Below are 17,979 nucleotides of genomic sequence, written 5' to 3'. Positions count from 1 at the left end.
ACCATGTAGCTTTGGTACAGTCATGTTAAGACCCTCCCACCCATTCAATAACCCCTGGCCCCACAACTACACAAGAAGGGGGCAGTCACATATTGATTTGACATTAACGGATAATGCATTAAAACTGCATCTATAGACCCATTTACGAAGTTCTGCTGATTAGCACAGCATTGTGTTGCTAATACTTTGCTGCATTAGACTTTTGGAACAATCCACGTCTAATGTCTTTTTTTCTTTGCCAACATCCACTTATCCTTCTGACTTCCACATGCGTTTAACCTTTCTTTGCTGCACCAGCCTCCAAGAACAACATTGTTTCTTGCACCATGCTCACTTACTGGCTTCCTCACTATACACAGACCGATGCTGTTTATTTAGTAAAAGAACCTTCCATTTCACAAACATAGCTGTATCCAACAAGTGTTTTGCTTGTCTCTGTGGAGTTACAAAAGAAAAGAATAAATAAATATATATATATATATATATATATATATATATATATATATTTTCATATTCCACAGCTCTCTCCCACCAACTCCCTTACCAAAGTTTTAGTCAAAGTTGTGAAATCCCCAGATGGAGAAATGGGTTGTTATATCCAAATCCATGCTTAGTCCCAGCATGAGGAAATACACTTAAGATGGACACCCTAAAATATTTAGAATTCTCTCTCCCAGTCTTTGCAGAAGATGGACCAGTAGGTTTAAAATTGTGTTGAACCCATCCACCAGAGTGAGATGATGCACCTGTAGATTAAAATGACAAGCTTTAGCAGCCTCCCACTCCCAACCTCAATTTGAAGCATGGAGGGTGGAGTAAGATATCTTGTGGACATCTCCTCTTGCAGAGCATATATAGAATATATTACTGAATATGAATCCAGTCTTCCATCAAATCTTCATTTGTTCTTCTCTAGGTTAGAAAAAAAAAATATCTTGTGCGGTTTTCATTCACTAAAAGTGAATAAAATTAATAAAAATAATCTGCGCAAGAGGACAAAAAAAAATAAATAAATATGAATGATCCTGATGTCCGGAGTGATAAGCACCATTGTGTTATATTTTTACATTGCCCGCCCAAGTACAGCATATCAAGGACTTCAAGAGAACTAAGGAACGTTTGCTTTTGCAGATAGTTTCATGGGTTGATTTCATTATCTGAACAAAACCAGCAAACACAAAAATAATAAAAATAAATAGACTACTGCCCTCAAGATCAAAACAATTTACATCATTCACGGATCCTCAACTAGAAGGTGCTGGTGTGATGGGTCAACGTAATGAAAAAGACACTTGATAAGTCCATACACGAACAGTGGTTTTCCAATAATGTTAACGGTCTTATCCACCCAAAAGCAGTAAATAATTAGGAAAGGACTCCTTGCATCGGTCACCAATCCATACAACTAATCCAAAATTATCTTCAGAATCAGCATTAAAAAAAAAAAAAATGTAATCTACAGAAGAAACAGCATACCTCAGTTTGAAAAGAAACTGCTTGGTAAAGGAGGTGAGATCATTTCGCGATTAGATTTCAAATTTGTGTGTTTCAACTTGAGTCAACAGTAGACATGACTCCAGAAGGAAGCTTCAAACTCTGATGTAGAGTGTTTATACAAAGGAGGCCACTTAGGAACAGATTCTATCCCAAAGGTAGTCAACGCCTCAATGAAGACACCATGTCACAATATAGGGGGGTCTACCTATATTACGTGGTAGCTAGTCTCAGGACAAGGCGACAGTGGATGATTTTCCAATTCAAGAAGTGGTGAGGAAATGTTCATGAGCACTCCCAAAACACATGATTGTCCTCTTTTGAGTCTCAAAGCTGTGCATCCAGGTTAAAATGGGGAGAGGCCATTCCTCCCCTCCCAGGCTGGACGCTACCTGAAAAAAGGCAGGTTTTGGGGGCTGAGGAGAGTACTGCTCCTGGGAGACTCTGTCTGAGCCATGACATCTTGAAACCACGTGGCTACATCTACAGCCTGAATCTCGTATTGACGTATAAAAGGATGTTCCTGTAACAAAAAGGGACAAAAAATGAATACAAAAAAAATTTTATTACATTTTTTTTTTTATTTTACACAAATCTTAGATATATATTCAAAACTTTTTAGAAGACACCTACTTACATGTACTATATTTGTAGTCTATATACTGACTACTCTGCTTATGCAACAACATTCAAAAACATTTCTTGGCTTGGCTCATTTCTTGGCACAACTAACTCTTGTCAGATTTGGGCTACCAGCTCATGCTGTGGGCAATCAAATTGGACAGTATCACCTTATATGAGAGACTGTACTGCCCACAGTGGCTATAAAGCATATATTTAATCTTTCTTTAGTGACTAATCCTCCAATCCTGACTCACTTTCCCCCCACACACACCTTACTTACCAGCAGCTTATTATACTTTGGCCTCTTTCTATGATCTTTAGTAAGGCTGCAAAGAAAGCAGACACACCAAGATTACAAAACACAATAGAGCAATAATAAAAAATAAAAAAAATTCTCCTTTGTATGGTGGTGATACTTACCAGTCCTTAACAAAAGACTGGAATAGAGGTGAGAAGCCCATATTGTGAGGGAGGACAGGAGGTTCTTCTTGGAGGACTTTGGTAAGAACCTCAAAATCAGTTTTACAGTTCTTGTACGGAAACTGCCCCGTAGCTAACTCAACCTAAGAAAAGGGATGGGAGAAATGAGAAAAGTGAATATTGATTGAATGGGGGAGGATGAAGAGAAGGTGCAATTTCACTGGGATGTGTGGGATACTAGATTCCCAAAAATTGTTGGGAGGTGAAGGAACATAATAGAAACAGAATGTGACGACAGATAAGAACCATTCGGCCCATCTAGTCTGCCCAATTTTCTAAATACTTTCATTAGTCCCTGGCCTTATCTTATAGTTAGGATAGCCTAATGCCTATCCCACGCATGCTTAAACTCCTTCACTGTGATAATCTCTACCACTTCAGCTGGAAGGCTATTCCATGCATCCACTACTCTCTCAGTAAAGTAATACTTCCTGATATTATTTTTAAACCTTTGTCCCTCTAATTTAAACTATGTCCTCTTGTTGTGGTAGTTTTTCTTCTTTTAAATATAGTCTCCTCCTTTACTGTGTTGATTCCCTTTATGTATTTAAATGTTTATATCATATCCCCCCCCCCCCCTAAGCTTTCCTTCTAAGTTTTATCCTGCAATCCATGAACCAGTTAAGTAGCCCTTCTCTGAACTCTCTCTAAAGTATCAATATCCTTCTGGAGATACGGTCTCCAGTACTGCCCTACAATACACCAAGTGAGGTCTCCATGTTCTGTACAATGGCATGAGCACTTCTCTCTTTCCACTGTTAATACCTCAAATACATCAACCCTGTTACATATCTTAGTATCATCAGCAATATCACTAATAAAATAATTAAAGAGAATGGGTCCAAGTACAGATCCCTGAGGTACCCCACTGGTGACAAGACCATGCTTCAAATATACTCCATTGACTACAACCCTCTGTTGCCTGTCACTCAGCCACTGCCTTACCCATTCAACAATATTGGAATCCAAACTTAAAGATTGCAGTTTATTGATAAGCCTTCTATGTGCAACAGTGTCAAGTGCATTAATGAAATCTAGGTAAGTAATGTCTACTGCACCACTCTTATCTATTATTTTAGTTACCCAATCAAAAAAAAAAAAAAATCAATAACATTAGTTTGTCATGATCTCCCTGAAGTAAACCCACGTTGTCTCTGATCTTGAAATCCATGTGATTTTAGATGTTCAACAATCCTATCCTTTAACATGGTTCCCATTACTTTCCCCACTACTGAAGTAAGGCTTACTGGCCTATAGTTGCCCGGCTCCTCCCTACTGCCTTGTGAATGGGCACAACATTTGCCAACTTCCAATCTTCTTAGACTACTCCTGTTAATGATTGGGTCAATAAATCTGTTAATGGTTTTGCAAGTACATCACTAAGCTATTTTAATAACTTTGGGTGTATTCCATCAGGCCCCACTGACATATTTGTCTTTACAGACGAAGAGGTTCTATTTCAACTGTCAAAAGTAATGATATTTGACTAGAACAATGCACTCCAGAAATAATGACTTAATTCTCACCAGTGAGATTCCTAGACTCCAAACATCTGCACGAATATCATAATCTGGCTTGGTTGGATCTGGAGGATCAATTCGTTCTGGCTAAGGAATAGAGGTAGAAAACTCAGAACATATCCTATAGAAATCCCACTTTTCTCCCTCAAGATATTCACCCCTTCTGACACACTTTACACAATCTCTATACATTTTTATACTTTGAATTTTGTTCTGTGTCTACCTATTCCCAACTTTGCTGCGGTTTCATCAGGAATGTTACGAACAAGGACATTTGTGATTTCATGTACACCATTTAAGCAAATCTTTGTAGTTCTTAAATAAATATGTACAGGATGCCATCAGTGAAATTATCTCTTTCTTGGATAGAAAATAATGAATACAGACAGTATTTTCTAGTATTCTTATAAATCAACAGTAGTCTATTTGTATATTATCACAGCATACAGACCCTGACATTTTCTACATTAACAGACCTACAAGTCTACGTAAGTGTTCATCGTCTCTCTATCACATTCTCTGAAGCTAGTTCATTAGTAAGAAGTTTTGCTCTCCCTTTGCCAACCAAATGTAAAGTAGCAGAATATGCAGCATATCTCACCGCCATATATGCAGCACAACCAGCACTCCTGGTTTTGGCTTTTGAATCTACAAGTCGTCCGCTGATTCCAAAGTCACAAAGTTTGATCTGCCCATTTGCATCAAGCAGGATGTTTGAAGGCTTAACATCCCTGTGAATTACTCCGTGCTTCTCCTTCAGGTAATACAGTGCATTCACTATCTAAGGAAACAAAGCAAAAAAAAATAAAAAATTACATACACACACACTTCTAGGGCTAGGTTCTTCCTGTACTTCCATCCTCTCATAGCTTCTTCTGACACACTATACTCTCTTTATCCACTAAAGCAACCCCTGTTAAAACAACAACCCTTTACACACTGGATCATTCACCAATTTGAGAAATGTCAGGAATTGCAAGGAAATTAAAATTTTAAGGCAAAAATAGCCAAGCCAGGTAATAAAAAAATAAAAAAAATAAAGTCAGTTATGCTGCCATTTCAAAAAAGTTTCAATTAAACTGGAAATTCACTTTGAATTCCCAACAATTCTCACTCAAATAACACAGTCTGATCGGCTTAGATATATTTTCTAGGTAATAAATTCTGTTAGAAAGAAAAAAGAAAAAAAAAAAACTGCACTTACTGCCACAGTCATCTTTCCCAAAATACTTTCTGGGATGGGTCCCTGAATCCTTTTCTTTAGTTTTTCCGCACACGTCCCCATAAGTTCCATTGCAATGAACACATCCGTCTGCAAATTCAGGAGAAAACAATGGTTACTGGGCAGCCCTAATTACTAAGGATGTGCAGTGAACAGGCAGAAACTTATATGAACAAGTAGATAAAAATGTCACTGCTTGCCTTTCTTCCATCTCTGACTAGATATCCTTCACTTTCTGAAACTCAATCTCTTTAAAGCATAGCTCCTTGTCTTTCCTCCTCCTCCTAAAACTGATCCTACTCTTGCGCTCTCCCTTCAAGTTAGTGGTATGCACATCCTTGCAAGCGCAGTGTCTTGGTATCATACTTGTTTCCATCTTAAATCATAGCCCGCAACCGCCCCTTTCTTACACAAGATGCTACCAATGAGCTTGTCCATGCTCTAGTAATTTCCCGCATGAATTATTTTAACCCTCTCCTAATTGGTCTTCCCAAAAACCGTATTACCCTGCTACAGTCTGTAACGAATGCTGCCGCCAGACTGATTTTCCTCTCTAGTCGGTCCTCTCACACTTCACCCCTCTGCCAAACCTTACATTGGCTTCCTGTATCCTATAGGAGTGAATTCAAAGTGCTAACCCATACCTATAAAAAAAACACTAATCAATTCTAGTCCCCCTCATATCTCTTCACAGATCCATAGGTATGCCCCTTCTCGGTCTCTCCGCTTTGCCCGTGACCTTCTACGCTGCTCGCACCGGTACAGCCAACTCACTTTTGCAGGACTTCTCGCGGGCAGCTCCTATCCTATGGAATAGCCTGCCTACTGCCATCAGACTCTCCCCTAGTCTTCAATCGTTTAAGAAGTGCCTTAACCCCTGAAGGACCAAACTTCTGGAATAAAAGGAAATCGTGACATGTCACACATGTCATGTGTCCTTAAGGGGTTAAAAACACATCTCTTTAGGAAATCATATGGCCTCCCAGAGTAACCTCTACCTCAGGCCCCACTTGATGTGTCTTATTTCCCCATGTGTCTCATCCCCCTCCCCGCCCCTCTATGTGTAACACTGACTCCTCCCAAGCCCCTCCACATGTCTCATTTAACCTACAAACCACTCCATGTGTCTTTCTTCTCCCCCCCTCCCGCATGACCCTCCATTTCTCCAGTCCTCCCTTTCCCTGAACACACCCCCATCCCTTGCAGACCCCCCTTCTCCTGCTGCAGACTCCCCATTCCCCCTTACCTGTTTGCTGCGATCACGGTACACACAGCTGCAGGAGGGGAGCAGCACAGCACATCACTCCCCTCCTGTCAGTTAGCCTGCAACCACGGTCGCAGGGACGGCTGGGCCCCCTGAAGTGACAGGTCCGGTCGCAGCTGCGACCCCTGTAACTGTGGTAGTTACGCCACTGCTCACATATCTGTCTCTTGCTCTCTCCTAAAGGGCTGCACTTTACTCTCTCCTCCAGCTCTGCTTCACTCCAACCTTATTCGATTGTTATTTCCTGTCCTATTGTGTTTTATACCCCACCTCCTATAGACTGTAAGCTAATTTGAGCAGAGTCCTTTTCAACCTATCGTTCCTGTAATTGTCCTATTTATAGTTAGATTCCCCCTCTCAAAATACTGTAAAGCGCTACGGAATCTGTTGGCGCTATATAAATGGAAATAATAATAATAAAAATGTAGGTAAATACATAGCATGCAGAAATGTAAAGACATCCATTGGATAAAAAGGAAGATTTGTGTAGAGAACAATCTGCATCAGAAAAATCTGGAACATTTACAAAAGACAATATCCAGCAATAACTGTCACATTACGTTATCCCTTACATTTGTGATGAAGGTGCCAAAACACTGCACTATATAGGGACAATCGTGACTCTTTAGCACAACATCCAAATCCATCAGGATACGCTTATTCTCTTCCTTGTTTCCTGAGCGACGCATTTGCTAAAATACAAAATCAGAGACATAAAATATCACAGTTTGTAGAAATTCTGAGCATCCACGGCAGCCATTTACAATTATTAGAGCCTACAGAGCAGTTAATCTTCCTTTTAGGCAAAGAGCATCCACCGAGGAACAAGAAGAACATAATTTAGGTTTTAACACAACTCCATAATACACAATTAAAAATCAATCCTGAAAAATTGGTTAAGATAGGGAAGACCACATAAAGAACAAGAAAAAAAACAAGGTTTATAGGCGCTCGCTATAGCGTGATAAATCAGTGAGGGCTGCAGTCGACAATACAAGGATTCCCAAACCTTGTGTATTGGTGAAACAAAGAATAGAATATGGCGTATACTGCGCCCAAAAGTAATACGTACATACACCTCAGGGAGGTAGAGTTGGTAAATACCTCAAAGTAATAAGACAGAAAAAACAATAATAGTGCAATACAGTATTTTAAAGTGCAAGATTTATGCTGAATCACTGTAGGAAAACCACTCACATAGGGTAGAGCTATGTAAGAGCTCTGCTTTATTCAGCGTGGACGGTACAATCCCCGTCTGAGGAAACAGGATGGTAGGGATGGTATTGATCCTCCAGATGCAAATGTAAATAGAAGAGAAAAGCACTCTGATAGTGTAGTAAGTAATATAAACCAGGATAATAGAAGAAAGTATTGTACTTACAATTGTAGAGCAAGACCTGCTCTAGTAATCACAGCATGGGTGGTACTATCCCCACCTAGGGATATGGTGGCACCAGGTAGTCAACAGGATGTAAAATGTAGGATACAATAATAAAGGATATATGTCTAAGTAGAATAAAATAGACTATTTATTATAAATTATAAAATAGGTAAATAGGTACTATTTATTATAAATAGGTACAAATGTCCAGAAAGAGTGTCCCACTTTAGTACCTATTTTATAATTTATAATAAATAGTCTATTTTATTCTACTTAGACATATATCCTTTATTATTTTATCCTACATTTTACATCCTGTTGACTACCTGGTGCCACCATATCCCTAGGTGGGGATAGTACCACCCATGCTGTGCTTACTAGAGCAGGTCTTGCTCTACAATTGTAAGTACAATACTTTCTTCTATTATCCTGGTTTATAGTACTTACTACACTATCAGAGTGCTTTTCTCTTCTATTTACATTTGCATCTGGAGGATCAATACCATCCCTACCATCCTGTTTCCTCAGACGGGGATTGTACCGTCCACGCTGAATAAAGCAGAGCTCTTATATAGCTCTACCCTATGTGAGTGGTTTTCCTACAGTGATTCAGCATAAATCTTGCACTTTAAAATAGTGTATTGCACTATTGTTTTTTCTGTTTTATTACTTTGAGGTATTTACCAACTCTCCCTCCCTGAGGTGTATGTACATATTACTTTTGGGCGCAGTATACACCATATTCTATTCTTTGTAAGACCACATAAAGGATTGCAGGAATGAAGACATAAAAGAAGAAGTTAAAACAAGAAAGAGACATAAGGGCAGCATATATATACAGACAAAAAAATAAATAAGATATAATGAGAACAGTCACAGGATGAAAATGGGCCCCTAAAATGAGAGTACCAATTCTTATGAAGCACTAGGACAAAAAAATTAAATAAAAAAATATTTTAAATAGTCAGAGAGGAGGCACAGAATGGAGTGGTTAATAACAATGGAGTTGATTACCAATAAATAAGCTATACTTCTTTGCCTCACCTTCACAGCAATGACATGTCCAGTCTTCTTAAAGCGCATCTTCCAGACCTGACCACATGTTCCACTTCCAATCTCTCCCAAGTTCTCTAAATCATTAATATCTGCCTGGTACTTCTGGTGTAAGAAAAGTATGCGTTCAGTAGAGAATATCCTGTGTGTATCACTGCTTTATTGTATACCCCTCAATCTAAAATGTATCCATATTATGCTCTTTTATAAGAACAGTCCCTTACTGTCATATGTCTACTAGGACTCTCATACCTATTACTTAGCCAAATTAGGAAAGATCCCCCGAATTAGCCAGTAACAATCTCTGATATATTATATGACTTTTTAAACCTAATAACATGTTTAACCCCTTAAGGACACATGACATATGTGACATGTCATGATTCCCTTTTATTCCAGAAGTTTGGTCCTTAAGGGGTTAAAGGCTTTTACTTTTATCACAGTACCACTCACCATAAAACTACCCATACTAATCATTGCTCTCTTATAGGATCCATCATTCTATAGCTGTCCTGTAGTTACTGCTCTAATTCAAACCTATCAATTACTAATATAAGATCCCTCACCCTAAAACTATCATGTAGTTAGCAAATAACTAGCAGCACATGAATCATTATGGGATGCCCTGATCCAGCAAACACTATACATTTGCGGACAGAGCTCAAATGACCAAAAATGGTTGCGGATAACATGTAAATCCATAAAACCTCAACATACCTGCCCTCCAATTAAGAGAAAGCCAGTCTGTTTAATTATTTCTTGAAGTTTCTGATCAATTTCACTGCTGCAATAAAAAAAAAAAAAAAAAAAAAAAAACATATTTAAACAGAGTACAAATCATTGACAAAGATCCATACAATGTATACATATTAACAGGAACACTATAGGGTCAGGAAAACAAACATGTATTTCTGACCACATTGTTTTAAAGCCACACTCAAGCCCCTCTGAAGAGTGGGCAGTGAAGTTATCACTAGGCTGTAATGTAGACACTGCATTTTCTCTGAAAAGACAGTGTTTACAGCAAAAAGCCAGAAAGATATAATTATACTCACCAGAACAAATACAATAAGTTGTAGTTGTTCTGGTGACTATAGTGTCCCTTTAAGTTTAGCCTATTTTTAAATCTTAATTCAGATAATAACTTTGCAAGATATGAAAGTTTTTTTTATATTCTATAATTGAATTCTACAACTTTTCAGGCAGTGTCTCTCTTCTCCATTAAGGAACACTCCAAGCACCATGCAACCACTACAACCAAGAGTGATTTCAAATCTCAGCATCCTACCAGATGAAATATCAGAGGACAGAATCTTCCAACTTTAAGCAAAATGATCTTTCCTCATAGATGGTATTGTATCAAAAACCCAGATCTAGTGTGGTATGCTTCGTGCCAAATATAAATGAAAATGACACTGCTAATCCACATTGTTCGAACAGTTTGTCTGAGAACCAGGTAACAGCAACTACTGTGCAATATAGTGGTTGTGGTGCTTAGCCTGCAACTTTAATTGTTCAGCTTCATTTGTATTTGTGAGCTTTTTTATTTTTTGTTATAGTTCAAAAATGTATACAATCATCTCAAACAATATGAAAATACATCCAGCAGGTGTAGCCAAAATGGACATCTCCTACTGTTCCCTAAATCAACAAATGGTATCAGGCTGATTAGATTCTGAGGAAGAATCATGAAGTAGTACATCAATACCAGCTAGAGTGCTACCATTTGGGTACCTCTAATCCAAGTAGATGTCATACAATCACAGTTTGGAATAAATATCTCACCTTTCCAGGCTTCTTTGTGTAAAGTAGGTGGGTTGGGGCAGTGCCAACATTGTTCTTGGCCGGACAGGCATTGGGACAGTATGATGTGGAGCAGCATCTGATCGAGGAGGTCCATCGCCGGCAAGGGGAAGCTGTAATGCTGTACAGAATAAAATAGGTGGGGAAGAGGTGGTGTGCAGAAGAAATGAAGAGGGACAGACAAGAAAATGTAAGCATCCATATATATAGTCCCATGCGTTTATTTAGGTTCTCCTTCAAATGTTAGTTAACCCTGACACACAATCATATATTTCATTTACTATTCTACTAAAGTCATGCATTCCCATGTTGTCCCTTCCTATGACCTGATTTTAATAATCTAATTTCACCATCATCTTTTGCTCTTTCCTCCCACAATGACTTCCAGCAGTAAATAAAACAAAAGCCATCCTCCCTGTGTGCACTTCCCTGGTGTTAGGTTCTTCTGAGTTCATGCTCCATACAAAGCCTACATGCGGAGCCCACGCGGCATGCAGTATTTCCCAATCCATGCATGGAGACTGAGGAAAAGTGGGAGAGCAGTGCCAAGCATGACAGAAGGGAAAGAAAAATGAATACAGAAAGGACATGGTGAGGGGCGACAACATTGAAAGAAAGTAAAAGTGAAAGATGGTTGCATGTTAATGGTGTGACAGGGCCACGTGGGGGGGGGGGCAATTAGCTGGGCCAGGAGCAGCTCAAAGAAAGGTAAGGGGTAGTCCGGTACCTGCTCGCTGGGATGGAGCGGGCGTGGGGCTTAGAGTGATGAGAATAACTGGGGAAGAAATAGGGGAAAAACAACATAAAATACAGAGCAACCCAGAGGATAATAGGAGATGAGAGGAGGACAGTGAATGAAGAATTTTGAAGGATATAGATACATTTCAAATGATAACAAAAAAAACAAAAAGAAAAGTGTAATGAAAAAGAAAACCAAAGACAGAAATAAAAAGGGAGGGTAAGAAGATAATTTCAAAGACCACAAGAGATGAAAACTGTTCCCCAAACTATTCCATCCTTACCATTAAAAAGGTTTCCAGTTAAATACCAGCAGGTGTTCCTCAATGCAACTAATATTTTCTCCATACATTTACCAAACACAACTATATCCCTTCATCATGGAAAATTAAAAACACTCTGCATTTGTAGTCACCGTTCTAATTGTAATCTTGGATCTAACCGCTCACTGCAAAACATTTTAAACAAAAAACAACATTTTGGAACCCAGTCTAAATCACACAGACCAAGTAGAACCTTACTGCGCTCATGAGGCCCTTTGGATAATCGAACATTTCACTAAAAGCTCATTTGAAGGATTAAAGGGACTCTCCAGTACCAGGAAAACAGATCCGTGGTGCTGGGTAAGGCTCCGCCCATTATTTTATTACGCATTAGACCTCCCCATAGGAAAACATTATTTAATGCTTTTCTATGGTTATTCTGGCGACACTGGAGGTCCTCATGCATAGCACGAAAACACAAAATCACTTTTCTGGTTCTAAGAACACGGAAGTCCCTCTAGTGGCTGTCTGATAGACAGACACTAGTGGAGGACTAAACCCTGCAAGGTAATTATTGCAGTTTATAAACACTGCAATAATTACACTTACAGGGTTAAGGGTAGTGGGAGTTGGCACCCAGACCACTCCAATGGGCAGAAGTGGTCTGGGTGCTTGTAGTGTCCCTTTAATCAAAGCTCAGCAATCCCCTAATGCTGATATCGCTGCTAAGGTGCTACAACACTGGTTTTTATCTCAGTTCTTGTTCAAAGTGTTTATAGGCAGTTTAACTAAAACTGGTGGCCCCTAAATAAGTTCCACTTTAGCAACATCCGTTTCATGTAAACCACTGAGGGGCTTGGATGTGGGTGCATAAGGGACCCAGACCTAGGGGATAATTTCGACGGCTTAATATAACCATCACTGATGCATCAATATGTAGTAGTTATTATGGATCTTTGACTGCTCTCTTAAAGGGAGGGGAAAAAAAATAATAATAATAATTTGCTTCAATTCACAACTTTGACTATACCATTCTTAGAGGCAAAGATTTAGCATAATATAACTAAAGTAACTGATATTGCATGGGACACATTACGTAAGTGGAAACACAAAGTTATGTGGATTCTCAAAAAATATATGCACTGCTCCCAGCAGTGCACATCTATCATAATGAATATCTTTATTGTACATGCAGCCATGTTTAAAGTACCACTATAGTGCCAGGAAAACAAACTCGTTTTCCTGGCACTATATAGTCCTTGGGTCACACCACTCTCAGGTCCCCCCTCCCGCTGGGCTGAAGGGGTTAAAACTATATATGTATTTTACTATATAAATAGATATACCCCTAAGAAAACATGCATGTATTTTTTTTCTTGCTTATTTTCTTTGAGGGTACACTTACAAGAGCTGTAGACCACCTGTCTGCAGCCTTTGCAAGCAAGCCCTTCCACTTTATTACAGGTGTATACCTTCAATGAACACTATAGTGTCAGGAATACAAGCATGTATTCCTGACACTATAGTGCTGAAATGCAGCACTAGGTCCCTGTCCCCCCTCTCTCCAGAGATTAAAAGTGATTTTACTCACCTTTTCCCAACGCTGGTCTTGCCATAGAACATAGTGCTTTGTGTGCCTAGAGTAATCTCTTGAACTATACTAAATGCAATGCCACTTCTTTATCAAGCCCCTCAAATGAAGACCCTTGCCATTCCTTACATCAGGGCTCGACAACTCCCAGGCCGACTAGGATTTTTGTCCTGGCATCTGCTGACACATTCAGCCCTCGAGGTGGCCGGCTCTTTATTAGTGGAGGCGGGTGGCCGGCATGCTCATAAAGAGCATGGGTGTGCGTGGTCGGTCAGCAAGTTAAGTAAGAGCGTGGGTGGGCAGCCTTGCGAGTGAGAGCGATGGCGTGTGCACAGGCTCCTGCAGGTTTGAGGCAGATGGGCAGACGCGTGAAGGAGTTGTAACAACCTCCATGCTCTGCTTCTTCGCGCGCCCTCCAGTGATGCCAAGAGTCGGAATATGACGTCATTCTGGCTCCGGCATCACTAAACAGCACTCTATGGAGCAGTGCAGGGAGATAGCTGAACCCAGGTAGGGAGGCTGGGTGGTCACAGAAATGTGTGTGATTATTGTAGTGACAGTGGGTGTGTGCGTCAGTGAGTGTGCTTAGATGTCTATTCCCCCTCCAATCACATGGAAAAGGGGTTTTTACTCACCTTTTTCTCCCACGCTGTACTGATCAATCTTGATGATCACAGCCAATCTAATGCTTTCCCATAGGAAAGCATTGGGAGGCTATTGCGCATGTATGGCAAAACGCCAGTAGACAAGATGCCAAAATACAATAAATACCTTTTGTTATGGGACTAACAATATTTAAAAGTCAAGCTTTTCGAGAGTTTTCCTCACTTTCTATTGCTTCAGACCGGAGAAGAGCTTGTATTTTAATTATTGTTAGTCCAATTTAAAAAAGGTATCATTGCATATTGCAATACTCTGGTATTTTGGCATCGTGTGTGTGTGTGCACGCGTTCCCTTACAGTATTGTCCATACTTTATCTTAGAATACTAGGATACAGACACGCAATGTGAAATCTAGCTCACCTCATCTCTTTTCTTGACATTTATCATCCGTGTGTGCCCTTGTAGGGCAGTGCATAAATAGTGCAGCCCTGCAGTACGTAATATTCAGATTCAACATAATGAAAAGGTATCAAGAATCCCAAAACACACTATCCTGACCTGACAGACACCCCCACTGCTTATATAGAGATTACAATAGCAGAGATTTTCACACACTGCTCACCTTGGTGAAACAAACATGATGGATATACAAACCCTAGCCACACATGGTGCTGGGGGACTCCCTTCCTCACAATGCTCAGCAAGGCATAATGATGGCTTAGCATTAAAGGAAACAGAATCCACAGCAGATCCAGTGCCAGAGGCTAGCCATCATCCCTGACTCAGATAATCCTATTTATCCATTCTCAATGCCCCCTCACACTAACCATAACCACTGCACCCGGCATACCGGTCTACGCCTCCTGCCGATCGGCCCCAGCAGACAGCTTGCATCCCTTTCCCCCATCCCCCCACCACCACCACCATTACCACCACTGTCTCTAACTCAGGGCCCCTGTTACCCTGTCACATTTAAAAAAAAAAAAAAAACCCTGGTCTCCTGTGGGCCCCTGGGATCCTTACTGGGCCTGGGACGCTGCGGGCTGATCTCCAGCTCGATCCTCCTTCGCGCCTCCCTGTTCTCCTGTTTGAGTTTCGCCTCCAGACGCGAGAGTTTCTGTTCCAGGGAGGACGCCGCCATCTTCCCTCCGCGCACTAATAATAAATAAACAGGACCAGTGCGCACGCGCTGCCCACCAGCCTGACAGCCGCCATCTGCGCGCGCACGCGTTTGGCAAGGCGACCCGACGCCGGTGAACAGGAAAGGGGGCGGGGCTAACAAAGAAGACGTAAAATAAATAAAGAGCGAGACACAACGCGTGATATATGCGCATGCGCGGGGGATTTTGTTTGGCGTCACACAGCGCATAAATAACGCGCGCGCCCCCCTTGCGGTTGGTGGTCGAGTCGCGCGTACGGCAGGCGCCGCCCGAGGGAGGGGACCGTGGGGGCAGGCAAGTAGCGCGCGCTCTCCCTCCCAACCGCTCTCCACAAACTGATCAACCGTTATAAAACGAATCTCTTCCTCAGCTAGCGCAGTTATAGTCAGTGCTTGATTATTTCAGCTCTTGTTTCCAGCTCTTTGGTTTGTGCAGAAAACCGGGTTTATTCACTACAGTGAGACAAATTCAAAGTGAATTTCACGTTTTAGGTCAAAATAGCTGAAAAAAAACCCAAAAAAACTTAAATTAAGGTCTGGGGAATTTTTCTGACCACCGGTGGGGGCAGGTGAGCAGCAATCTTTCTTGGCCTGCTCATCTTCGACAGCTCCAACGTCACGGTTATACTCTCGCGCACAGTATTAAAGTCTCTGGAGGAGACCGTGGGATCCCGGAGCCTATTCAGGTATTTATGTTGTGCCGAGTATGTTCCGGCTTTGTGATTATGGGCGCGCCAGGGGACGCCTTCATGATGCTACAGGCCGTGTGCCTGCGCACAGCGGTGAAACGCATGTCCGGGTGGTGGTGCATTCCACCGAAGTTCCAGGTATGCTGCTGCACGCGTGAACCAGAACTTCCTGGAAGTGGCTCCGGATTTGAATCCATTAGCGTATAAATGCTGTACGATTTCCCTCTGGCAGCTGGATCGAAAATCTTTGCTTTCTGTTAAACAGTTTAGGGTCTTAAATGTATATTTTTGTTATGTTTCAGATATGTCTAGCCCTCATTAAATGGATAAAGACATGCCTACTCCTCTAACTAGGAAGGCCTAATCCAAAGCCAAACATTTAGTTTGCAATGATTGTTCCCCCCCACCCCTACCGGATGGCACTTGGAATAAAGTGTGTAGTCAATGTGCAGCAATGTCTTGGGAAAATTCCAAACAAAAGGAAATGCAATCGTTCCTGTCCTGGTTTTAGGATAACCTGGCTCAGACTTTGGATTCTTTTAAAGAGTCACATAAGGTTTCTACTGCAGTGCCTGAGGTGGTCCTTAGAGGCAGGAAAAGAAGGAGGTCTTCTTCTAATTCTGACATATCTTCAGGCTAATGTTCGTCTACTGCTGACTCTGATACCGGAGAAACTGACGGAAGCCAAGCACAGAGAGATGGACACAGGTTTCTTCAGGAAGGAAGAGATTCTTTATTGGATCACCGATCGGGACTCAGAGGGACTAGTGTCACCAAAATACAGCAAGTTCTGAGCCCCGGACAATAGTGCAGGTTCCTTATATAGGCACATAACTCCTCCCATATTAAGCTCCACCCGCACATTCTCTTGACCAATCAATACAAATAAGAATTAACTTCCTGCTTGACCGCATGGCCTGTCCAGCATAATGGAGGAGGGGAATACTATATCCTGTATTCTTGCACATGCTCCGTACACTACTGATCGTATCTTGCCTCGTGCAACCAACTGATCGATACGTCAGCATATGCACGTACACATGCCACGTGGTAATCTCTGCCTACTAAATTTATTTTTACCGAGATTCCACCACATTCCCCCCTTTGATGCCTCTTGATATTTCACAATTACTTGAGGCATCACTTAACCTTGGTTTGCATACACCGCAAGTTACCTTGAACCAGACCAGACTTATCTATGATGTGAATCTTCAACACTCATCTTCCTGCATTGGTTCTCCCTGATCTAGAGCCTTATATTTATATATAGCCATTATCTGTGCAGCAGCCTTCCTTTCTGCTATATTTTCTATCAGGCTTTGCACAGACCTAACTACTAAGGGTATAAGACACGGCAGGAGTAGACACAACATTAAAATCAGTAGGACTCCACCTACCACTGCCTTAAGCCCTCCAAACCACTCATACCAGCTACCAAACCAACTACTTGGATTATACCATGTCCATACCTGAGTAGGCACATGCGCTAGTTTAACCATATGGCTAGTAAGCTCAGCTATTGCTTGCCCTTCGTCATCTATTTGAAGACAGCAATTGCTCAGGTTAAACTTCCCACATACACCTCCCTCTACTGCCAATAGGTAATCCAAGGCTAATCTATTTTGGTATACTGCTGTCCTCATCCTGGTATTATGCTTCGCTAGAAGATTGAGCGCTTGTGATGTTTCGTTAGTAATGATCTCAACCACTGCCTGTAATCTTATAATACGGTTGAGCATATAAATTGGGGTTCTATAACCAAAGGTACCATCTTCTGCCCACGTGGCTGGCCCATAGTAATCTATAATACGCTGGGGAGGCCATTCATTATCTTCCCAGGTGCCTATCTCTATGGGTCCCCTTTTCTTCCTATGATTCACATCATGCACTTTAACACCTAAAGTCTCACCTGTTTCGATAGGTAACAAGAAGGATGGTTTGAGCATACCCAACACACATGCCCCTTCCCAGTCCTGTGGCAACTCCGAATAGGCTTTCTTACCACAGATCCAGTACAAATTTGCCGGGGCTCTCCAGTTAGATGTGATGGATAAATCAAACCACACATCCTTTAAATTGGTGTATCTAGCAAACG

At 41.1% G+C, this 17,979-nt stretch overlaps 1 protein-coding gene across 2 annotated transcripts; it reads right to left on the bottom strand.

Moving 5' to 3' along the window:
* Window positions 1-527: 527 nt before the first annotated feature.
* On the bottom strand, window positions 528-15,241 carry MAP2K7 (mitogen-activated protein kinase kinase 7). Of its 2 annotated transcripts, XM_063449255.1 has the most exons (12): window positions 15,060-15,241; window positions 11,569-11,616; window positions 10,824-10,962; window positions 9,756-9,822; window positions 9,030-9,143; window positions 7,177-7,296; window positions 5,323-5,430; window positions 4,720-4,899; window positions 4,125-4,205; window positions 2,539-2,681; window positions 2,399-2,444; window positions 528-2,017 (listed from the first exon to the last, which is right to left on the bottom strand). In XM_063449255.1, exons 1-12 carry the CDS (start codon window positions 15,175-15,177, stop codon window positions 1,883-1,885), a joined length of 1,299 nt encoding a protein of 432 aa, XP_063305325.1. In that variant the 5' UTR covers window positions 15,178-15,241; the 3' UTR covers window positions 528-1,882. The 2 variants fall into 2 exon arrangements, with proteins under 2 accessions (XP_063305325.1, XP_063305326.1); XM_063449256.1 differs by lacking the exon at window positions 11,569-11,616 and having other exon boundaries at window positions 15,060-15,240.
* Between the last annotated feature and the right edge of the window lie 2,738 nt (window positions 15,242-17,979).

Source organism: Pelobates fuscus, chromosome 3 (genome assembly GCF_036172605.1).
Source record: "Pelobates fuscus isolate aPelFus1 chromosome 3, aPelFus1.pri, whole genome shotgun sequence".
In the NCBI taxonomy this organism is placed as follows: domain Eukaryota; kingdom Metazoa; phylum Chordata; class Amphibia; order Anura; family Pelobatidae; genus Pelobates; species Pelobates fuscus.
This window is presented reverse-complemented; position numbering and strand designations above follow the sequence as displayed.